At 65.3% G+C, this 23,390-nt stretch overlaps 2 protein-coding genes across 4 annotated transcripts in view; one reads left to right on the forward strand and one right to left on the reverse strand.

The window, feature by feature from the left end:
- The window catches only part of LOC101408306 (maestro heat-like repeat family member 5), a 67,952-nt gene extending 66,391 nt beyond the window's left edge, over window positions 1–1,561 (forward strand). Inside the window, exon 30 of the mRNA XM_087447101.1 lies at window positions 116–1,561. Coding sequence (XP_087303227.1) covers window positions 116–213 — 98 coding nt within the window. The 3' untranslated portion in view covers window positions 214–1,561. The remainder of the gene's footprint in view (window positions 1–115) is intronic.
- Window positions 1,501–23,147, reverse strand: PTP4A3 (protein tyrosine phosphatase 4A3). Of its 3 annotated transcripts, none has more exons than XM_087447389.1 (6): window positions 23,121–23,147; window positions 11,698–12,571; window positions 9,397–9,489; window positions 7,026–7,156; window positions 6,262–6,336; window positions 1,501–4,250 (listed from the first exon to the last, which is right to left on the reverse strand). In XM_087447389.1, exons 2-6 carry the CDS (start codon window positions 11,800–11,802, stop codon window positions 4,133–4,135), a joined length of 522 nt encoding a protein of 173 aa, XP_087303515.1. In that variant the 5' UTR covers window positions 11,803–12,571; window positions 23,121–23,147; the 3' UTR covers window positions 1,501–4,132. The 3 variants fall into 3 exon arrangements, with proteins under 3 accessions (XP_087303515.1, XP_004431093.1, XP_087303516.1); XM_004431036.3 differs by lacking the exon at window positions 23,121–23,147 and adding an exon at window positions 15,304–15,589; XM_087447390.1 differs by lacking the exons at window positions 9,397–9,489; window positions 23,121–23,147 and adding an exon at window positions 15,304–15,591.
- Window positions 23,148–23,390: the final 243 nt, after the last annotated feature.

Genomic DNA, 23,390 nt, shown 5'->3' on the forward strand with positions numbered 1-23,390 from the left:
GCTGAGATGAGGAGGCTGCTCCCAGGGAGTTTGGGGCCCCAGGCTCCCTCCAGCAGGGCGGGGCTGTGGGCAGACGGGGTGGGGTCACCTCAGACGTGTCCCTCCTCTCCTGGAGCTTTCGAAGATCTCAAGAAGGACCAGGAGCCCGGCATCCGCGAATTTGCCACCAGACAGCTCTTCTTCCTTCAGGCCGTGGTTGCCAGACGGCAGTGACCTCCAGCGTCCTCCCTCACCCTCCTCCTCCCCTGTGCCCACCGTGTCGGTCAGCCCTGCCCCGTCCTCACAGAGCTGGGTTGCAGAACATTTTTCCATTTAAAAGAAAGCTCTAGATTCAACAAAGAAGCGTCACACCTGTCCGCACCCTGCCCACCATCTGCGGGCCCCCCGGGGACCAAGGCAAGCCCAGGAGACCCTGGCAGGACTAGGGGACAGGGCCAGGCCTGGAGTGTGGTGGGGCAGGCAGGGTGCCCCAGAGATAAACTGTGAAGTCTGTGCGGGACCCTGCAAATGACAGCCCCTCCACTCGTGGAGATCAGGTGGACTCCACTGGACGGGAGCCCAAGCCACGGCCGCCAGTGTCCTGGGCGCTGAGAGGGCCCTCCAAGGACAGCCTTGGCCGTCGGGGCTCACGGTTGAAAGGAGCGCTTCACTAAGGTGCCCCCAGAGTCTTCAGTTTGTCTCCAGCTTGGAGCTTCATAGTCACTGAGGGGCTGCAGGTAGGGAAGAGGTCCCTTGGCTGGTCTCCCTCGCCCCCATCTCCATCCTCCTGAGTCCAGTCAGGCTTGCACCTGGGGTGGCAGCAGAACCAGCCTGGGCCCAGAGTCAGACCTTCCCAGTGGGACCTGGCCCACCCTGGACTAGCTCTGTGGTTGAGGCAGGGGTCCCGGCTCTCTGAGCCTTAGCTGTTCCATCTGTAAAATGGCTCCTAAGATCCTCCCGAGACCCCTGGGAGGGCCGCGTCCAGAGGAGGCCCCTTCCTGGCTGGGTCCCCCCACTCCCTGGGAGCCACCTGGAGACACACCCGACCTTCAGTCGAGTCCCTACCCCCTCAGCCTTGGTCTTCCCACATGTGAAATGGGGGCTGAGCCCTTCCCCTGCCTGCCAGAGTTCTCCTAGGGCCCCACCGCAGGCTGTCTCTCTCGGGACCCCCACCAGACTGGCCGGCCGTCCCTCCAGTGGGGTGCTCCAGCCAAGCCTGCCCCCTGCCTGTTCTCTCGAGGGACACACTGACCCCTCCCCACCTCCGCTCAGACAGCTCTTCCCACTTGCGGCCCCCATCCTCACCCCCTCGGGGCCTCCACACCACCCCACTGCTCGAGGACCAGCCCACGCGTCTCCAGCCCTGAGGCTGGCCACCCCCCCAGCCCTAGACAGATTCCTAGCCTGTCACCCCCCACCCCCCATAGACCATGAGCCCCTCGGAGCAGGGATGTGGCTGCACGGGGCTGGCACGGAGGAGGCCCCACAACCTGGAGGGTGGGTTGAAAATATACAGCGACCTTCACGGAACAGATGTCAGATTTATTTGCATTCTCGGATGTGTTCGGTAAAAGGAGGAAATAACCACACGGGAGAGCCAGAGGAGCCCGGGAAGGGCCAGGGTCCGCGGCCCCATCTTACCCATCCGTCATCTCTGAATGGCGCCCCCAAGGAGGGCTGGGGGGTATGCCTTTTCACTACTCCCCATGTGCTCCACTGACCTCCACAAGCATCCACCGGCCCCTCCTCTGCGCCAACCCCCTGGCTGGGGGCGGTGTGCTCCTTCAGGACCAAGGGGCCAGGGAGGAACGTGCTGTTGGTCCAGCATGGTGGGCGTGGTCCCAAGCAGGGGTGCCATCTCCCCTAAAAGGGAATGCTTCCCTGGTTTCACCATCAGGTGCCCTGTGGTCCCCATGGGGCAGTGGGTAGGCAGGCTGCCCTCCACGCTCTTTTCTGGTTCCTTCTCCCTCCAGAAAGTCTGGTTTAGTAAAAGCTTGGAGGTGGGTGGGACTGGACCCGATGGGTTCCTGGAGCCGACGGTGACCGGAAGCCCCTCAGGGAAACTGACTCAGAGAGGCTGAGCTTGGAAGTGGGAAGGGGCCCGACTCCTCCTGAGCAGGGCGGCTGGGCTCTACAGAGCAGGCCCACGCGGGTGCCCCATTAACGGCACCAGTGTGCCAGTTCATGCCAGGCCAGCTGGAGCAGGCCGGCGGACGGAGAGACGGGGTCTGTGTCCCTGTTGGCACCTGCCCAGGGCCCCGGGGAAGGCACAGCCCACAGAGCCACCCCAGGGCCACCCTTCACGTACTAGCGAAACGAGCCCAGGCAGGGGGCGCCCACATCCGGGGAACATGAGTCTCTGCCAAGGCCTCACTGTGCGCCCTGGGCACAAGGCCTGCCCTTCTTGGGCCCACCTCCTTCTCTGGGAAAAACAGGGGTGACGAGCTGGGGAGGGGGGAGCCCCTCCTGCAGACCCATTCCGAGGGGTATAGGGTATAGGGTGGGATGGGGGGAGGGGCAGGCCAGGTGGGCTCCAAGGAGGAGGAGGCTGGGCAGGCAGAGGTGGGGAGGCAGCCTGGACACTAGGCCCGGGTCTGCGACTATGACAGCCAGCGGGTCCCAGCGCCTGGGAGAGAAGGGATCAGTAAAGATCCCTGGGTGGTGTCCAAAGGTGGGGACAGTGCCCAGGGGGGGCCCTGGGGCAGACTGCCTCAGCCTCTCTCCTCCCAGTCAGGCCAGCCCTCGCCCCTCGTCCCAGCTGCGCCCCCCACCCCCGCACCTGTCTCTCAGCCCAAGAAAGGCCGAGCCCCAGGCCCACGGGAGGACAGCCGTCCATGCCCTCAGGCAGGCCAGGCCCCCCACACACTCAGACCCACTTACCCCAGGCACCCCGGGTCACCCTCCCCCCTCCCCTCCTGCCCTGGGCTGATGGGATGGCGTGTCCCTCTACCCCGAGCAGAGTCGGCCACCATCACCCCTCCCTCCTCTGGGCCCCTAAGGCTGAATGAGGACACCTGGCGGGACAGGACAGGGCGGCCACCCCTCTGGACACGAGGCCCCGAGGAATTACCAAGTGACCCTCACCCCGCCCTGCAGGGGGGCAACGCTGGTGAGCCTGCCTCGCCTTCTGTGCACCAGCCCCCGAAACGTCCACATGGCAACTGCGGGGAGCGCAGCTCAGGCCACTCCAGTGTGTCGGAGCGCAGGGACCCGGCGTGGCCACCAGGGGGAGGCCCCGGCCCCCGGCCGGAGGGGCTGCACGATTCCATCCTGGACAGTGGCCTCCCTGGGCCCCGCCCACCCTCACAAGGCCACCCGTCCACCCCGCCCGGCCGCGCACCCCACTCTCCGCACACACAGCCACAGGGACCTGTTTATTGCCTTCGAGTGTCCAGAACGTCTGACCGCCCCAATAATTTAAGGTGCAGTGAACAGGTCGGGGCCGTGGAGAAGGGGTCGGGCCCAGTGGTTAAAATATACACCTGCCCCCCACCCCTGCTTCCCCCCTGACAAATGGGCCAGAGAGGAGAGCTGCCTGGGCCGTGTGGGGAGAGCACTGCAGGAGGGCCAGGGACGGGGGACCCCAAGTAAGCCTGAGAGAGACAGAGCCTTGGGCACAGAGACAGAGAGAGACAGAGATAGAGAGACAGGGCACAGAGAGAGAGAGAGAGACAAATGGCACAGAGACAGGACACAGAGACAGAGAGACATACACGGCACAGAGACGGAGAGACAGAGACAGAGCCTTGGGCACAGAGACAGAGAGAGACAGAGACAGAGAGACAGGGCACAGAGAGAGAGAGAGAGAGACAAATGGCACAGAGACAGGACACAGAGACAGAGAGATAGGGCACAGAGACAGAGAGACATACACCGCACAGAGACGGAGAGACAGAGACAGAGCCTTGGGCACAGAGATGATAAAGAGACAGAGCCTCAGGCACCGAGACAGAGAGACCAGGCACGGAGACAAAGGGAAGGATGGATCCGGAAGGCGGCAGACACGGGCACAGACACAGGGGGAGACAGAGACAGCAAAGGGCGTGCGGGCGAGCTGCAGTGTCCCAGAGAAGAGGCGAGGGGGAGGCGGCCGAGGCCGGGAGCCCCGCTGGGCGGGGCGGGGCCGGGTGGCCCTGTGGGCTGAGGTCCTGAGCTACATGACACAGCATTTGGTCTTGTGCGTGTGCGGGTCTTTGAACCGCAGTCTCTGTTTAGGCCGGTATTTCTCCAGGTAGGTGAGCTGTTTGCTATTGATGGCTCCGCGGCGCTTCCTGGGGAGGCAGGACAGGGGTGGGGATCAGGCGGGACCCGGGCTCGGCCACCTGCCCTGCCCAGGGGGCTCAAGGCCCAGAGTCCACGGGGCCGAAGCGGGTCCTCGTGGCCAGCAGAGCCCGTCCTTTGTCCAGGCTGTGCCCGCCGCCAGCATCACCCTTCCCCGGTCACCTGCAGTCACCCCTGCTGGCCTTCAACTCACCTGACCATCACTCCTCCAGGCTGACTCCCTGACCCCCACCCCCATGGTCCCCACGCTCCCATGGCCTCCATGTCTACCCAGCTACCACCCCACCCCCAGCAGTGGGCTCCCAGAGGGCCGCAGGAGGACCCGGCGTCTCCGCTGCCTGGGAGGGAGGGCAGGGGGAGAGAGAAGGGGAGGACCTCGGTGATGGGTGTGGGGGCGCCTGGGGCTGCACACCAAGCACTTCCAGAGGCCATCCCTCCCCACCTGCCCGTGACCTCAGGCGTGGCCACGGACTCGCTCTGGACAATGAAACGTGAGTGGGAGAGGCACATGCGTCCGCCAGGCCAAGCCCCCGGAGCCGTCGTGCCGCTCCGCCACCGCCCGTTCCCTCAGGCCCGGCGACGCAATGCTGGAGATGGGGCTCCCCGCTGACGGTGCCCCAGGGCCCTGCGCAGAGCCCAACTGACCACGTCAGGTCACGCGAGGGAGGAAGCAGCCTGGGGCGGTCTCCGTGGGCACAGAGTCTGGGCCTGCTCGTTACTCAGCACGCCCGGCCCGTCCTGACTTGCGCCCTGGGCTGAGGGAGCCACAGGCCACGGAGGTGGGCCCAGCCCGGGCTCAGCGAGGGGCGGGGTGAGGAGAGCCCATGGTGATGCCCAGCCCCCGCCCCGGGGCACCGCTCCTCGGACCCACGCCAAGGCACAGAGCCACACGTGAGCTCGCAGAGAGAAACGGTGCACACGGGTGCGTATACGGGCCGGGCTCCCCTACGGAGGCCTGAGCTCCTGCAGGCAGACGCTCACCCGTGCACACAGGGCGGGCTGGCTCGGCTGGTAAACAAGCCTGCCCCGAGGAGAAAATCACGGCTGTGCCCGGGGAGCCGCCGTCAGGGGAGCAGGGGAGAACACGCCCTCTACAGTGCGTGTGTGTGTGTGTGCACATGTCTCACACACACGGTGAGCTGGGCTGGGGGCCAGGCTCGGGCCCAGCTGAGCACCAGTTCCTCTGCAGTCGGCCCCTGCCGTCCCTGCACCAGCCGGGCTCCTCTCCCGGGAGCAGTGAGCAGGTGGGATGCCCTCCCCAGGGAGGCCACCAAGCCACAAGAAGAGAGTGGGCCAGAAAACCTCTGTGGGGGCCAAGGAGGGGTGCCTGAGAGAGGTTGACTGAGGCCTTGGGGGTGGGCCAGGACCGTGGGGGGGGCATCACAAGGGCAGCTCTGAAGGACCCTGTGTGCCACCCGGCCCCAGGGGTGCTGAGGCAGGGTGGCACAGTGCCATGGGAGGTTTGCAGGTTCCTGTTTTTCCCCGAGGGGCTAGATTGGATGGCTTCTGGGGGGGTCCTTCCTCTTCTGGAAGGTGGGGGAGTGACATCGCCACATCAGGATCTCGGGGCCTAAAGAGTTGTTGCTTGCCCAACTCTCTTCTGTCAGAGACGGTGCTAGGCTTGCTCGTTACTCAGCCTGGCCTGACTGATGCACTCTGGGCTGAGTCACGGAGATGGGACCGGCTGGGCCTTCACTGTAGCCTCTCCTCACTCACCCCGCCCAGCACCCCACGAACAAGCCACATGCAGGGACCAGTCCTCACTCGGGGCTGGGCGGCCTGGCTGTGGGGCCCTCACGGCCTGGAGGGTGTGCTGATCCCACAACGTGAGGCTGCAGGGGAGTGAGGAACTCCTCAGAGGACACCCCAGGGCCAGGGGTCAGGAGTGCCCGCTGGCAGGGCACTGGGCCCCTGCAGGGTGGGCAGCGCAGGGTAAGGGCCCCCTAAACCTGGACCCCCAAGCCCTCACCAACTGTCCTCCCCCACCGGCCGGCCACTCACTGTCGGATGAACTGGATGGCGTCTTCGTACTTCATCCCACTCTCTATGAGGGCCAGTGCCACAAGGACCGGAGCCCTGGGGACAGACAGCAGGGCCGAGTCAGCCAAGCATCTGCCTGCCCACCTCCCTCCCCTGACAGGCCACCTGCTGCAGACGCCAGGCAGCCCTCACCCTCACGGCTGAGGGCGGCCCAGACACCCCCCAACCCCGCTTGGAGGGCACTGGCTCAGAGCTCAGCCCGACCACCTGGGTCCAAATCCTGCTCCCTCCTGTCCCTGCTGTGTGACCTCAGGTGGGCCACACAACCTCTCTGTGCTTCAGACTCTGCGTGTAAAATGTCTTGGTGAGGGGGTTAAAGGAGGAAGAGCACAGCACCAGGCTTGGGTCTGGCCTAGGGTAAGAGCCTGATACTCTATCAACCCCACTTGCCCGGTCCTCAGTCGGCAAATCGGGGATTCCACTGCCTGGGTCCTTTCAATCAAACCCAGGCTGTTTGTGGGGGACAGGGGTCTCTGTGTCTGGGGGTGGGGGTGCTGGCAGCTCCTTCTTGCCCAAGTGCAGGGACAAAGTGGCACCCACAGCAGGAGGGAGTGGGGTCAGACTTCAGGAAGGACTTCCTCCCTTCCAGGCTGTGGGAGGCCCATGTCTGGGAACCCTCTGGGAAGGAGATCATGTGTGATATGGGCTCAGACCCATGCCCGAGAGCAAGTCAGACCACAAGATCCCCGAGTTCAAGCGAGCCCCGCCCTGCCCCGCCCACTCACCGTCCCAGGCCAGCCACGCAGTGCACAGCCACGCAGCTGCCAGGGTCATCGCAGAACTTGGCCTTCAGCAGGCTCAGCCAGTCCTCCACCACTTTGCCGGGAGGGGGCGCCCCGTCATCGAACGGCCAGTCCTGCCGAGGGAAGCAGCCCCTGAGGACCCCTGCCCAAAGGTGGGGTGGAGAGCGGGGCCGGGCAGGCCGCGGGCCCCACGAGGTCAGGGCACTCTGAGAAGCAGAGGATGCTGGGAGCCACGAGGGTGAGAGGCAGCAGGCCACAGAGAGCAGAGAGCATGAGGAGGGGCTGGCTTGGCCATGAACTGCAGCTGCCCCTCCTCCAGGAAGCCTTCTGGGAACTCTGCCCTTTCCTTTTGGGAGCCCCGGGAGCCCACTCCCCCTCCCCGACAGCCTGTGCTGTGATTCTGGGGTCACAGCCTGACCCTCCCCCAGCCTGAGAGGTTCTGATTCAGCAGGCCCAAGGGGTCTGGTCCACAAACGCGGCTGACCCGTGCCTCTCCGTGTCCCCAGCCCACAGCACGGCTGCACAGGGCAGGCCCGGCCCAGTTACGGGGAAGGCGTGAAGGGAGGCTGGAGGGTGAGGCCCGATATTCTGAGAGCCAGGTCCAACGGTCAGTTACACCTGCGGCCTTTGCAGACGCCCCCGGGGTTAACTTGGCTGTGAGAACGTAGCTCTGCCCCCCACCCCCCGCCAGCGCCCTGCACGAGGGGAGGCGACCTGCGCGGGTCGGGCCCAGCCCGGGGTGGCCACAGTGAGGACAGAGACTCTCAAGTCCCAGGGATTCGTGCAGGCAGAGGGCAATGGCCCCGCAACTAGCGCTGTTGGCACCGGGGTGACTCCACACGGGCCCCCGAGGCTGACAGGGAGGCGGCCCCGGGTCAGCTAATCCCACCCCAGCCTCCAGACACAGCCACACCTGGGGGCAGCGGTCTGCCTGGCCGCCCTAAGTCTGAGCAAACCCTTCCTGCTGCAGCGGACGGGAAGGAAAGGCCGCTGCTCCCCGTGCTAAGAGGTGCTTCACACGCAGTCAACTCGCGGCCTCTCAAGCCCCCACACTTCACAGGCAAGGAACCGGGTGTCACACAGCAGGGAAGGGGCAGAGGCAGCCTTCAGGCCAGGCCCGTATGACCCCAGCTCCGGCTCCTTCCGCCACCCGGAACTGCCCAACAGAGGTGACTACACACAGTAACATGGGCCAAAACGGTGTCCTTGCATGAAGAGTGATAACTAAAGGTCCTCTGGTGCTGAGGAGGCCCAGCAGAGCTGGTGGGGTGTACTGGACACAGGGCTGCGCCCCCTGCTCTGGGCCTCCAGCCCCAGTCAGGCAGCCCCACGCCAGGGCAGGCCCCGTGAAACCTGCACCTGACCAACAGGGATGTGGCAGCACAGCTGCCCCGCCCTCCGCCCGGATGCAGGTCCCCAGAGCCAGGGGACCAAGGAAACAGCCCCAAGGGTCCCTCCCCACCGCCTGCACAGAGAGCCTCCCCAGGGACCTGACAGGTGTGCCCACCCACCCTCCAGTGGCACCTGCTGCCCAGCGACAGGGCCCCAAACAGGCAGCAAGATGAGGTCCTGAGACAGGCCCAGACGCAGAGGAGCTGGGAGGAGCCGCCGGGGGCCGGCTCTGCGCACTCACTCGGGGACCTTGGGTGGCCTCTGAGCTCGGGCTGTCTGCAAAGTGGAGCTACTTTCCCGGCCAGGCAGGGCGTGGGACCAGAGCCCCAGTCCCCGAGGGGGAGCACAACTGGAGGGGATCACACCTGGGGGGGCACACCTGGGGGGAAGCGCACCTGGAGGTGGATGCACCTGGAGGGGAAGCATACCCAGAGGACAGTGCAGCTCATGGGGGGGTGGGGCACACCTGGAGTGGGCGTTGTTGCTAAAGTGCCACTCCCCAGGCGGTCCCACCTCTGTCACAGTCTGGTGTGGCCTCAGACAGCGTCTGACCCAAGCCTCAGTCTCCCCACAACGCGGGGCTCTCACGAGGCTGAGAAGCCGTTGCGCGCGGCAGAGCCTGCCAACCCCAGCACGGGGGAGGACCGGCTGCACCAGCGGGGGCTGTGGCCGTGCGGAGTGTGCTCCTGCCTCCCGGGCCAGGCTGGCCAGGGACAAGCACGCCCGCTCTAGAAGTGCAAAAAGGCCGTGCAGAGAGGACCTGACTCCTTCGAGGTCACATGACCCGACGCCCGGGTTTCCCGGAGATGTGCCCAAACACGCACATGGCCCGGGCACAAACATGCCCGGGAAGTGGCAGGTGGCACGCAGCGAGGCCACGTGTGCCTGCTTCACAGCGAGGGGGCCCAGACTCACTGCCCAGGCCCAGAGAGGCCCCCGCTCGGCGCCACGCGGCCCTCACCACGACGGTGATGCCATCCTTCTCCAGGGGGGCCTTGTCGTAGGTCACCTCACACACGCGCACCACAGTGGTGGCCCCGTACTTCTTCAGGTCCTGGCGGGGGGGAAGGGAGAGGGCAGGGCTCAGGGGTGGCGATCTCCTGACCGGGCCCCCAGGGCAGGGCCGTGCCCCCCTCAACAAAACAGAAAGGCTGATGCTGAGCGTGAGCCCCCAGTGCTGGACCTTCGGGCTCCCTGACCGGCCGGGGGTGGAAGAGGCTTTCCTGATGCTTCTGGGCAACTGTCCCCTGGCCCCCACAGCAGAGAGGAGAGCGTCCCCACCTACTCTCACTGCAATCGAGGCTGTGAGCCCGGCTTCCCAGCACATCACCTCCCTCCTCTTGGGTGCTCAGGACCCCGGATCACACCAGCAAGGCCCCACCTTCCAGATAAAGTTCCTGGGCCCCCAAGCAGCGACAGAACACCGCCAGCCCACACATGGACCCCTGCACGACCCCTGCTCTGAGCAGCCCTCCCAGCCGGGGTACACGAAAGGTCCAGGCAAGGGGCACGGCCAGACCCCTCACTGGGGCCTTCGGAGGCTCCGAGGGGCAGGCCTCAGCGGCAGTGGCCCTCAGAGCGGGGAGGGCGGGCAGCTGCTCAGACAGCGGCTGGGAGGGAGTCGAGCCCTGCACACAGTGCGGAAGCCCCAGGCTACCAGGGAAAAGGTCAAGGCAGTTCATGGCCAGGCACAGGGATAGTAATACCCGGGGGGAGGGGGTCCACCCCAGGAGGCCACGTGCAGGGGCTGCTCCCACCCCACCTGCTCCCAGCAGCTATTTCGGGAGTGGTGAGGAATCAGCTGCCGGACCTCACTCGTCATGCAACGGGGACATCGGACACAGTGAGGGCAGGACAGAGCTATTCTGAGAATGCAGGGAGCAGGAGGGGGTGCAGGGCTCTGGGGTCGTGGGGGTTGTGAGGTCTGCGCCTGCAGCAGAGGGTGTGGCCACCCAGCCCAGGGCTGAGCCCTGAGCCCACACATGCTGAGCCCTGACCCTGGTCACACACTGACCCCTGACCCTCACACAGACTGACCCTTAACCCTAGTCACACACTGAGCCCTGAGCCCACACACGCTCTGAGCCCTGACCCTGGTCACACTCTGAGCCCTGACCCTGGTCATACACTGAGCCCTGACCCCAGTCACACTCTGAGCCCTGACCTCGGTCACACTCTGAGCCCTGACCCCTGTCACACTCTGTGCCCTGACCCCCGTCACACTCTGAGCCCTGACCCTGATCACAGGCTGTGCTGTGCTCAGTCTTTCCCCAGGTCCTGCCATTATCTTCAGGGTCTCAGCTATGAGGGGGCAGCCCTCCTCTGTAGGGTTCCCGGCTCAGTGTCCAGGGTCCAGGTCCCCTGATGGCAGACTGCCCACTGCCTCCCTCTATACAGTTGTCAAGGTCCCCTCATGCCCAGATCCATGTTTAACTGTGACAAGCACCCATGAGGGCTTATATCATGTTGCAGCGAGAAAGGCTAAGGGTCTGAGGCCACAAAGGACCTACCACACAGCCACAGGCTCTGCAAACAACAAGGAGTCTGCAGAGGCCAGGCTCCCACAGGAGGCCATGTGGAGCCCTGCGGGCTCTGCAAACACATCTGTTCACATCTGCTGGAGCCAGGAGCAGCACACGTCTCTGCCTGCTGACCCTCCAGGAACAGGGGGCACTCTCCCGTGGCCAGCTCAAGACTCGTGCCCAGCCCTTCCTCCCACAGACATCTGCGCCTGAAGCCCCCAGGCCTCCCCCAGAGCCCATGGGCTACCTGCATCCTGGGCTGGCCCCGCAGCTGGCCTTCGTGCCCCATCCCCCCCGTGTGCCTGTCTCCAGGCTGTTCAAGAGCCACTCCTCCCACGGGGGCCTCTCCGCCTCCTTCCTGCTCAGCCTCTGCACAGAGGCCGCAGGGCCAGCAGAGGGCTCAGGACCACTCCGGTCATGGGCGATGCCCTGAGGGGGCGATGCACATCTCTCCTACCTCTGAACCTGCCTCTATTCGCGCAGCTGGGGTCCCACCTGCCCACCCTGCAGGCCCCCAGCGAGCCCAGCGGATCCCCCAACAGCCCTGACACCCGGGCTCCCCACGGCATGCCAGTGTCTTGTGTCACACCTCCGGAATCCTCCAACCAGGGCCCCAAGCGCAGCACGTGGGTTGACAGCCATAACCCCTCCGCTCCCGCCGGCTCTGGCCTCTCAACGCCTCCCGGGAGGCCCGGGGCAGCACGGCCAGGCTTGCTGGACCCCCGCCCAGCCCCACTCACCTCGATGAAGGTGCTGAGAGTGGCGTTGGTGGGGTTGTGCGTGATAAGGAAGCGCATGTTCTTGTAGCTCACCTCCACGGGGGCCGGCCGGTTCATGCGAGCCATGGCTCCTCCAGAGGGGGGGGGCCAGGGAGGGGCTGCAGACGGGGGAGGGGACACGGACAAGCCCCCCCAGAACCCGAGAAGAATGAGATCCCTGTGCTTGTCCGCGAGAGAGGAAACGACTTTTACAAAACCTGCCCCCTGCGCCGCGCACAAATATTGTGCAAATACTCGGGACGGGGGAGGACGCCGCCCGGCCCGGCACGTGGAGAATTAAAAAAGAAACCCAACTCCTTAAAAAAGAAAAGGAACGAAAAAGCCCCCAGAAGTAAAACAGGTCAGTCCGAGCTCCTGCCCCCAGAGCCGGGTAATTACAAGGGGGCAAAAATAAAAACGACACCCGAAAACCTCAGCAAAGAAAATTGTAAAAAGCCCGAAGCGTGTCCGGGCGCCGTGGCCGTGGCCGTGGCCGAGCCTGTGGCTGGGGACGTCCTCTCGGCATCGGTGGATGGGCGGACGGCCCCCGGGGCTCAAAGGCGGCCCCGCACCCCCAAGGCTGAAAGGCAGAGCGGACTCGCACGGAGCTGACGCGGGCGCGGTCACGTTACCCCATCGGGGCCCACCGAGTCCTGCAGCGGGGCGGGCGGCTCAGGCGGCCCCGGGCCGGGCAGCGGGGGCCATGCGCGGGCAAGGGCAATGGTGAGGCCCGGTGGCCCGGGGGCCTCCTCAGCAGCAGGCGCGGCGGCGGCAGCGATGTTGGGCGTGGCAGTACTCAGAGCTGCCCCCCGAGGCCCTCTCCATAAATCCCAGGCTGGTCTGCAGCAGGCAAGGTCTGTGGGGACAAGGAAAAGAGCAGAGAAGGGGTCACCGGGAGCCCCGCCTCCTGGGAGCCTGCCCGACCCCCACCAGCACGGTCCACGCTTCTCCCGGCCCTCCCGCGGGACCACGCCGAGTGACTGAACCTCCTCGGGCCTCAGCGTCCCCACCTGGGAACACAGGGAAGTACAGCTCCCGCCAGGGCCAACCCAGGGCCCTGAGGTGACAGGACAGCCACCAGGACGGGGTGGAGAGGGACAGGGAGGGAGGGTTTTCAGGGACATACAACCCTGGAGCATGCTGAACCCGCCACACAGATTCTGAGGCAGTCTGGGGTGACAGGGCCCAGGCCCCTGAGCCTGGCCCCCTCTGAGGCCTGCTAGCAGCAGACACCCCACCCCCACCCCGGAGACAGCCACCCTCCCCTGCGGAATTTCTGAGCACAGATCGTTCTGGGGCGGCCCGCCCTCAGGGGAAGGGGCTCAGGCACGGAGGCCAAGGTGCCGCACCGCAGTGGGTGAGGGGGAGGCGGCCCCACTCACAGCACGAACCACCTTAAGCGTCTCTCAAGGGCCCCCCACGGAAATCTCCAGCTCGGATGGGCCTCTGCCCGTTGGCCACTGTCTCCACCATTCCCCACAAGGCTGACTGGCCACGGAGGTCAACAAGCCGGGCTCTGCCCTCAGGAGCCCGGAGAAGCAAGGACAGACCACAGCAGCCAAAGGGCCGGCCGCCAGGCGCATGCCAAGGTGGTGACAGCACAGGTGGCACGGAGTGGGGTCACACTGTGACAGGGCCCCAGGGAGGGTCACCCCCGGGCCACAGACACAGCCATCAAGCACCTCCACGCCTTTTCCCCCACTCTGGGCCCCAAAGGTCCCAGGCCGCCGCCCCCCCCCCCCCAGCAGGAGCGCAGCACCACTCCTACCCCCACGGAGCTGGGAGACCCTGGGCACGGCACCGGCCATGGTTTCCCCATCTGCACCATGGGGGCCCAACGAAGTGCCCCAAGGTTTCTCCAGCCTGTGACCCAGTGGTCCACAGACCCCTCCAGCCACTGGGCTTGGCCCAAGACCCCCCGCACTACCAGCTGCTCCTCCGTAGAGTCCTCCACCCGAAGCCCCCGCCTCTTACCTTCGCCCCCGCCCAGCACCCCCTTCTGCAGGCCCCCAGAGCCTCAGCCTGGGCAAGGAAGGGCCCAGGGCCCGGGACCCTGACATGCAGGGGCCAGCTCCACCGCTGCTCCCAGGCTCAAGGCAGGTGCCACGTCACACCCTGCCCCTTGCCGTGTCCTGGGAGGGCTACACGGGGTGTACTCGGGGGGGAGGAAAAAAGCAGAGAGAAGGAATCCTGTCCCGGTTGAGCCAGCTGCGAACCTGCACCGCCCCAGAGCCAGCTTCGGCTGAGTGCCGGTGAGGAAAGAGACCGCCGCAGGCGCCCAGACAGCTCGCAAACGCAAACACTGTCCCTCCTGGGGCCACGGGACATTCCCCTGTACGTGCGCGTGCGTGCGTGCGTTTGTGTGCATGTGTGCACCAGAAAGAAAGGACGGAAAAGGCCCGAGGACGCCGCAGCACTGCAGGCCTCTCCCTGAGGGGCTGGCCCGCCACCTCACTGCCCACAGCTGCTGGGCACCTGGGGAGACCCCGAGGCAACAGCAGAAGGCCTGGCTCTGCGGCCCAGTCTCCCTGGACAGATCCTCCAGAGCCACTCCACACTATGCCTTCTTGAGCCAGAAGTTGTCACCTGTCAGCAGGGGTCAGGCTGGCTGAGGTCAGGGGGCAGGGCCCAGGCTAGAATGGGGTCAGGGATCTGGGCCGAGGTTGGACTAAGGCCACTGCCTGGACTAGGCTGGGGTCTTGCCACACACCCCACTAGTCTCCAAAGAGGCTGGGGCCCCCACCCTGCGTGGGAGCAAAGCAGTGATGCCCCACCCTTCCTGCCCCCCCTCCCGCACCCTCACATGGCTCAACCAGGCCCAGTGCCCCCCACGGAGGGACCCTCCCTCCTAACTACATCCCTCAGTCAGGTCACTGAGCCCCAGGCAGGGCCCACCCAGCCACCATCCCCCAAGCCCACCACCCACTATGCAGGAGCCAGACTCAATACCCCTCCCTCTCTCTGGCCTTCTTCCACTGGCCCCACATCCCCGTCCTGGGACTCCAGCCCGCCTCCTCCCACCGGAGGGCACTGAGCTCTCTGCCATGTCCCAAACAGCCATCCCTTAGAGGCCCGTTAGGGGAGGCCCCAGTGTCGTCCCTGTTGGCAAATAAGTGACCCAGCCGGGGAGGTGGAGGACCTCCTCTGGGCCCTGACCAGACCAGCGTCCAGCAACGGCTGCCGGTGGCTTTTCAATCTCAAGACTAGGAGGCAAGAACAACACTCAACCCCAGTTTACGGAAGAGGAAACCGAGGTTCCGGGAGGCTACCGCCCTCACGCCTGGTCACAGCTGGCTAAGGAGCTGGCCGAATCCAGAGGGCTTCAGAAAGGGCCAGCCCCTCTGGACCCCGGACCCTGTATGATATGGGGGTAGGCTGAAGGACTAGGACTCAGTGGGGTCCCAGGAGAGGTAAGGCAGGGGCGTGGGACCATCGTGGGCAGGGCGGGGTCGTGGGCGGGGCCCACCATGCCCCGTGGTGCCTGCGCTCCGGGGCGCGTGGGGGCTGGTTCGAGAGGTGGCCCCCTCCCCGGAGCAGGGCTGGGGTCCTCCCGGCACGCCCCCCGGCCCCGCCGCCGTCCAGGCTCACCCGCGCGCGCAGGCGTCCCGCCGCCGCCTCCATCCGTGCGGGCCGGGCCGGGCGCGGCGGCCGAGACCCAGAGCGCGGGGCGCACCGGCCTCCAAGCGGATGCTCGGCGGACCCGCGCCGTGGGGGCTATTTATAGCGCCCAGGCATCACGTGGGCGGGGTGGCCGGTGACCGGCGGGCGACCAGGCTTGTTGTGGCTCCCACACCTGCCGCCTAAATATAACCGTGGGCCCGCCCGCGCGCCGGGCAAACAAAGAGGCCGCGGAGGGCCGAGCGGAGAGGAAGCGCCGCGGAGGAAAGGGAAATGCAAGGGCAGAGGGGAGGGCCGCTGGCCACCGCGGGGCGGGGCCCCTGCCGCCGACGCACCCGCCCTCCTCCCACTGTGCTGGGTGGAGCGCGCGCCCCGCGCCGTATGCGCGCTGGCCCTAGAACCCTTTGGGGCTCCCCACAGCCCCGTCTCGCAATAGGGCTCCCACAGCAGAGGGGGCTGCACAGGGCTCCGTGCTGGAGCGCCAGGAGGAGCTTAGCGCAGGGCCGTGTGCCTGGTGGGGACCTCAGCACAGGCAAAGGCCTGGAGGGAGGGCTCCCCACTTTGAAAATGGAAGGAGGGTGCCCTGGCTCAGGTGTGTTAAGGAGGCTGACACCCACAGGATGGGGGCTCCCCATCCCCAGTCCGCCTGTCAAGAACCCTGCCCAGCTCTCCCACCTCCCACCTGAGGACCCCTCCACTTCCTGATTGCCTACTATGTGCCAGTCACTGCTGTCCCTCACTGAATCCTCACCACACCCCTGAGGGGAGGGGTCTGTCACCCCCACCCAGTGTGCAGGTGAGGCACAGGGACTAGGAGCCCACACCAGGTCACACAGGAAGGCAGGATGTACCCAGGGAGCTGTCGCCACATCCCACTCACCCTCCAACTCTCAATGCAGGTGCCCACTCCCCGGGGAAACCCTCCCCAGGGTCCCCGCCTGCCCCTACCAGCAGGGTCCTGGCTTTGCCTCCTGGGAGCATGACGTCAGGAATGCAAGTGCTCCCCCGCTATGAGCTCCAAGAGTGGACCTGGCATCACGGTCAACCCAGCACCTGCCCTGGCCAGCCTGGAGGCCCTCGGAAGGGGGTGGAGCAGGGTGGGTAGAGCCCCCAGCACACAGGGTCCCCAGAGGCCTTGCCTTGCTGGGAACCCAGCTCTGAGCCCGGCTCCCAGACAGCCAGCCTGGCCCCTGCAATCAGCGGTCAGCGCCACAAGGGCGGGCGGGGGGGGGGGGGGAAGCTGGCCAGAGGCCCAGCCCAGAACAAGGCCCCCTCCCAGGCTCTCCCCACACACCCCCAGGGAGCGTCAGCCATGCCTGTGACCCTGGCTTCCTCCCATCCCCAAGCTGGGCGAGCAGGCGGGGGAAGTGAGAACAGGAAGACTGTACAGGTGGAAGGGCCTGCAGAAGCCCCACCCACAGGCACACCCCAGCCAAGCCAGGTGGAGCCGCAGGGCTCCTGCCCTCGTGCCTCCACCCAGCACCAAGGTGGGCCTCGGGCCAGGACTCCCACTCCAGTGCTCTTACTTCCTGCTTCCAGCAGCATCTTCCTGAAGGCCGGCTCCGGGCACTCGGCGCTCCACCAATCTCCTACCTTAACCGCTTTCTGAGAGTCTGTGCCCTCGGACACTGTGCCAGACGCTGCAGCCCACGAACAAGACACCTCGGCCACATTGTATTGATAAAACACAGCAGCTCCGAGAGATCGAGCAACTTACCCAAGTCACACAGCCAGGAAGCAGAAGAACCAGAGCTGGGGCTGAGTTTTGCTGACCCCCAGAGACCCTGCTCATCCCAGCCTGGCCCTCCAGGAGAGAAGACCTCTGGGGCAAGCTGCCTCCATCATCCCAGCCCGTTTCCTCATCCGGACAAGGTGCAAGTTCCCGTCAAGCTCAGCGATACTAACCCGGGACACAGGGCCCACCCGGCTGCTCGGGCTGCAAACCTGGGCCCCAGCATCCCTCTCCCCCTTGCCTGGGGCACCCACTCTGGCCAGGCCTGGGGGGCACCTGCTGCAGCTGGCACAGCCCCAAGCCCTTCGGAGAAGTCTATTTTTAACAGGGCAGGAGCTGTTCCTGGAATCCTCCCAGAGCGAGCCCAAGTCCCCCAGTGCTAGGGGGGCCGGGAGAGGAGACCTGAGCAGGCCAAGCCCACACTGATCCCCAGGAAACCTTCCCAGAGCCCTGGGCAGCGCCAGGGTCCAGCCTCCCTCACTGATCAAGCACTGCTGCCTCCCTTCCCCCGGCCCTGTCCTAGCCCCTCTCCCTTCAGCCACAGGCCCCTCCGAGCCCTAGGGAAGGCATGTCCCGAAGGAGGGACTCAGAGGTTGTCAATCCCACCCTGCCTCCCACACGGGGCCTGGCACCAGGAGGGCTCCCCACTTGTTTGTGGAAGGAACAAATGACCCAACGTTCTGGGCAGAGGTCCAGACCTGGGAAATGTCCAGGACCCATCACGGGATCACAGCCCCTGAGGTCCAGAGGAACCTCAAAGGTCACCTACACAATCTAATCCCCCAGCTTGCACACCTCAGATGACAGGGAACTCATTACTCCGTGGCAGCACCTTCTGCCTTCGGGCAGCTCCCCAAGTTATCAGTCCCTCCCCCTAGTGCTCCCGAGTGCCCACTGCTGGAATGGGGACCAGCAGGAGGAAAGCTTCCGAGCAGAATAAGCCAGCACAGCAGGGATTGCAGAGGGCAGAGATGGAGGATCAGGTGGTCAGGAAGGCTTCCTGGTGGAGCTGGCCAGCAGGGGAGACAGCCACGCTCCCAATGCCGGGAACCTCATCGTCAGGGCTTGACCGGCTGCCCTGACTCCCTGTGTGACCCAGGGCCAGCGCTTGCCCTCTCTGGGGCCTGTGGCCTCCCCTATAAATGGAGACACTGCCAGAGAGGAAAGCCTCTTTCCGCGGTGGTGCCAGCTCCAAGCCGGTCACGAGGCGGCCGGGCGGTGACCTGGAAGCAGAGCTGTTGGCAGCGGGATTCAGTTTCCCCCGGGCGGACACCTGTTCCAGCCGCCGGGATCTCGGGATGGAGGAGAGGGCTGCAGGACCAGAGCTCGGCCGCTGCCCCTCGGGCGCCACACGGGGCCACCTTCACCACACACTTGGCTTTAACGGTGCCCTGTGGGGCGTGGTGCCGACTTGCCAACCCAGGCGGCCCGCCCCCAGGCCACCCTGGCGTGCCGTCGGCCGCGAGCACTGCCCGGGCAGGCCGCAGCTCCGCCGCAGACCCGGGAGCTGTAACCGCCGCCTACGTGGGCGGCCGGGCCACGGGGCTCCAGCCCACTGTCATTAGTGGCCGGGCAGGCAGCCGGGGGTGCCAGACCAGGCCCCTTGGATCTCCTGAACCCCACCCTGAGCCTCCCCGGTCTCGATGGCGCTCGCCTGGCGGCAGGTGAGTGGAGAACCGCCAGGAGATGGGCGCTGACTACCACTCTGCGGGCTGCTGTCAGCCCAGTCCCAGCCAGACGTGGACCCTTCCCCACAGCCCGGCTCCTGAGGCCCGGCCCTCCCCACCAGGGCCACCACCAGGCCAGCCTCAGCCTGCGGGGCCTGGAGCCTCCCCCAATGGGACCGCCAGAAGAAAGGAGCAGGGCAGGAGGGGCAGGGATGAGAATAGGAGCAACAGCAGGAACAAGTGCCAAGCACAGTCAGGGCCAGGCTGTGGGCTCACAGAGCCTGCCACACCCTGTGCTGCCTGGGACCACTTCCCCTCGAGCCCTGGCTCCTCATCTGTAACAGGTACAAGCCCTGCCTTGCTGAGGTGTCGAAGGGACAAAGGGGACAGTAGGCACTGACAGCTGGAAAACACGGCCTCCGTGGCCCCCAGGCAGCTCAGATGAGGAAACTGAGGCACGGCAGGAGAAGCCGGGCCCCCAGTGCCCTGCAGGCGCCCCTCGGCCACCTCACGAGCCCACCCGGCGGCGAGGGGCAAGGCGCCTCCCCTGGCTGGGGGCCTGAGACGGCAGCCTCCCTCCCACGCCCCCGGCACCCCAGCCCCCCACATGGCCCTTCCTGCACAGCCCTTCCTGCGGCCCTTCCTGCCGGGAGCTCACAGCTGGGGGCAGCAGTGGGGGGCAGGCCGTGGCTTGGAAGGTGTGTCCACTGCTGGCCAGGCCATGTGTGACATCACATGGTGACACGCTGGCCACAGCACATCCAGGTGTTCCAGCACATGGGGGACTGCATCCAGGGGCGGCCTGCCTCTGCCCAAAGCCCACCACTCACCCATCACTGACCAGGACGTCCCCACCCCGACACTGCCCCTCCCTCCCGGAGCTCAGCACTGGCTCTGAGCCTGTTCTGCCACCTGTGTCCCCGCTGTGGCCTCCCCTGCTCCCACCACAGACTCAGGACCCCCCCAAGGGGAAAAGGGGAACTAGGCATTCATTCATTCATTCATCCAATTTACAAATATTTATTGAGCATCTTCTAGTGCAGGCACTGGGCTAAGCTTGGAGGATGCAAGGGAAAAAATCACCAGAACAGGCAAAAAGCCTGCCCTACCCCTCCTGCTCTCCCAGACCAGGCTGACGGCTGCCCCTCCACCCCTGCCCTGAAAAGCCACGTCACAGACTGCCCACCGTGGGTGGGCCTGGTAATCACAATATCTTGGCTGCCCCAGGAGAAGGGCGGGGTTGCCCCCAGGCAGACCGCACCACTGAGTCAGGGGTCCCTCATCCCCAGAGCCAAGCCCCTTGGGTTCCTCGCAGAGACTTTACTCCATCCTGTGCCTCAGTTTCCCAGGCTGTCACATGGAGGGTTAGAACGTGGCATTTTCCCAACACCACCTGTCACTCGGTCACACCTGAGCCCCACCAAGGCTGGCAGACGGGGGTTCCAGTGCCTTCGCCCTGCACTGGCCCCGCCCCCTCCCTCCACGGGCTCCTGCCTCGGGCAGCCTGACCCCCAGGCCCCAGAGCTGCCCCCGCACAGCCCCAGTGGGGCCCTCCCCGCTCCAGTCCTTGACCACGCACTTCCCTCCCCCGGGCGCCCTCTCTTCCCACCGCCGCCTTTCCTCAGCTCCGTGCAAACCCCCTCTCCTCAGGAAATCCTTACTGACCGGGGGAACTTGGGCCGTTACTCTCCATGCCTCAGTTTCCTCATCTGCACAGAGGGAAAACGACAGTAGCTGCCTCACTGGGCCGTTGTCAGGAATGGCTGAATCCAGCCACGGAACGTGCTCAGAACAGGGCTTGGTGCAGAGTACGGCCAGAGCCCAGCTATCTGCACCACCTGCGGGACCCTCGCAGCCCAGGGAGCAGGTCACGGCCCCTCCTCCCATCTCAGTGCGTCCACCGGCCTTGGCATCCAGCTGCCAAGGGCCCAGCGCCTTTGACCCCTGTTCCCCTCAAGGCCTCACCTGTCCAGGCCCTTCACCCCTGTCACTATGCCCCTTCCACCCTGACACCCCCAGGCAGCTCAGGACCCTACCTGAGACCCAAATTTGGGGGCAACCTGCCCTCCCTGCACCCCCATTGGAGGAGGGAAATCTCGGGGGTCTCCAGCCCCCACCCAACCCTTCTCTCTCCACTGCCCCCGCCGGACCAGCTGGCCGACTCTACCCACCAGGATGGGTATCAAGAGATACACGTGTTCCTATCTTGGAGGGCGGTTCAATATAGGTTTGATGAGCGCATGTCCCAGCTCCAGCCCCAGACTAGACATGGGTCGAGGCCCACCTGGTGCACCCCCACAGTGAGACTTGGCATGGGGCTGGAGAGGAATGGTGGCCCCCACTCTGCTGCTGCTCACACACCCTCTGTGGCTCCCTATAGCCTGCAAAACAGAGTTCTGACTTTTCAGCCTGGCCCGCTGGCCTGTGCCCCTCCTACTCTTAGCCCAGGGGGAGAAGGGAAGGGGCTGTAGGATTCCCGCCTGCAGTCACCCTTTTTTCTCTGCCCAGAATGCCCCCAGACAGTCCCCACCCTCAAGACCAGCTGAGGGTCCCCTCCTCCTCCAGGAAGCCCTCAGTGCCTGGGCTTCCCCCACCGGGTTCTCCTTCTTCTGTGTACCTACCCAGCACCCTCCTGGCTCCAGGCCCCATGGTGGGCGCTGAGGGGCAGGGGTGAGTGAACCCCCATGACCCCATCCTCAGAGAGCTCAGACTCTGGGGTGGGGGTCGGTGGGGGGACACAGAACAACCAGGCAATGGATTGCGGCAGAAGGAAATGACTTGGGGGGGAGGTTAATCCGGGAGGCCTCTGTGAGGAGGTGGCCTCTGGCCTCATGGCGAACACGGCGTGCGCCCCCGAGTGGGGAATGCATCAGACTCTTTGTGAGCCCCACGAGAACAGTGCGCACCAATGTCTGTTCCCGCTTGCCGGCTCAGGAAGCCCCCTCACGCTGTTTCCATCACCCCACTCCTACACACTCACACCCCACTAGAGGCCAAAGTTCATGAGCCCCATTTTACACGGAGGCCAGACAGAGAGGCGGAGCAGAGCTGCCCGAAACCTGGCTTTCTGGCTCCAAGCCCAGGGTTCCTTCTTCTCTTCTACCAATGAATCATGCAAACCTCATCCATTCAGAGCCAGGCCCTGGGGAGTGTTAATACCCATGGCAAGGCCTGCAGAGCAGCCAAAGTGGATGCCAGGAGGCCCAGCCACCAATATCAGCCACCATCAGCCACGGAGCCCCAGGAGAGGCCCCCGGGGCCTCAACTCAGCCCAGCGACTCTTGCTTTGTACACAATTATGACCAACCTAGAAAGCCATAGATACTGCCAAACCCCTCAGGGGATTGTTAAAACCCAAGATAACAACAGATGACCCAGCTGCTATTAGGAACAATAAATATCAGTTGTTATTAATATTAATAAAATTTTAACTAAAAGTTAATTTTAATTAATAAAATAGTAACAATGGCAGTTACCACTTATTGAGAACCTGCTTTCTGGCAGAGCCTGGACCCAGACAGATCTAAGCTCCTCTGTTTATTAGCTGGGGTGTGGGGGGTGGGGAGGGGTTGTGTGTCCCTGAAACTCCACTGATTTGTTTTGTACCAAGTGGTTTGACACCACCCCACAGGCTGACACGACCCCACAGGTGATCCCCACAGGATCAAAGAAGGATGTCAGTCTACACTCCAGAGAGAGTGTGGCCTAAATCAGCATCTCAATTAATGGCCAGACCAACCACAGATCGCCCGTGTGGCAGTTCCAGCCCCCCAGCACCTCCAAGGGCACGTGCTGACGGTCACCAATGGTGACCGGGACACCTCCGTTCACACCAGCTGTCCTGGAGAGACGACTCAAGAGCCTGCCTTCACTCCTCGACGGGACGATAAACGATCCATCATGCCACCACTGCGCTGTGACCCTCGTTAACAAGAGAGGACACGGGCACCGAGGGGCAGAACCAGGCTGGACCCCACTGCCCGCCAAGGCCCCACTCTGCACTGTGACCCCGTCCCGCCTCCGGACGGTGCAGCCGGCGGAGAAAGGACCATGTGACCAGGGAGCCAGCCGTCGGTCTCCCTCCTTCTGTACCACTGAGGCCGGGGTACCCCCACGGGGAGGCTCCGGGCACACGGCAATATCAAGGAGCCTGGGAGGAGACTGTAGGTTCCCACACGGTCAGTTTGTGCTCTGGAAGGAAAGGCTCCATCGCCAGGGCGGCCCCCTGGCTCCATTCGCCAGAGGAAACCACTGAGGCTCCAGCTGAGCTGCGGGCAGGAGCCGGAAGCCTGGGGACCCGGGCCCCGCCCACTTTGGGGTCTCCCCGGGGGCCCCACCCCCGCACCCCGGCCCCCACCCCAGGGCCGCCGGAGCCCGCGGACACTCACCGACCCGAGTCCTGGAGGCCCGCGGCGGCCGCGCCCCGGCCCGCTTTATCCCCGCCGCCCGCCCGCGTCAAAGGCCCTGGGCCCGCCCGCCGCCCGTAAATCGTGCGGGGGCGGGGAGGGGGCGCAGGCGAGGGAGCCCCGGAAAGATCCCGCCGCGGTCCCGCCTCCCAGGGCGGCTCCGGCAGTCGGGGAGGGGCTGGCACGCGGGTCTGAGGTCGCGCCGGGCACCCTGCTCCCGGGAAGCGGCCAGGAGGGCCCCCCTCCCGCGCT

Source organism: Ceratotherium simum, chromosome 23, assembly GCF_057802395.1.
Source record: "Ceratotherium simum simum isolate JZ-2026a chromosome 23, ASM5780239v1, whole genome shotgun sequence".
Taxonomy (NCBI): domain Eukaryota; kingdom Metazoa; phylum Chordata; class Mammalia; order Perissodactyla; family Rhinocerotidae; genus Ceratotherium; species Ceratotherium simum.

Coding starts and splice junctions, on each gene's coding strand:
- PTP4A3 (XM_087447389.1), bottom strand. CDS start 11,802: ATGGCTCGCATGAACCGGCCGGCCCCCGTGGAGGTGAGCTACAAGAAC. Junction 6,337..7,025: donor TGCGTGGCTGGCCTGGGACG/GTGAGTGGGCGG, acceptor GTCTGTCCCCAG/GGCTCCGGTCCTTGTGGCAC. Junction 4,251..6,261: donor GCCATCCAGTTCATCCGACA/GTGAGTGGCCGG, acceptor CTGCCTCCCCAG/GAAGCGCCGCGGAGCCATCA.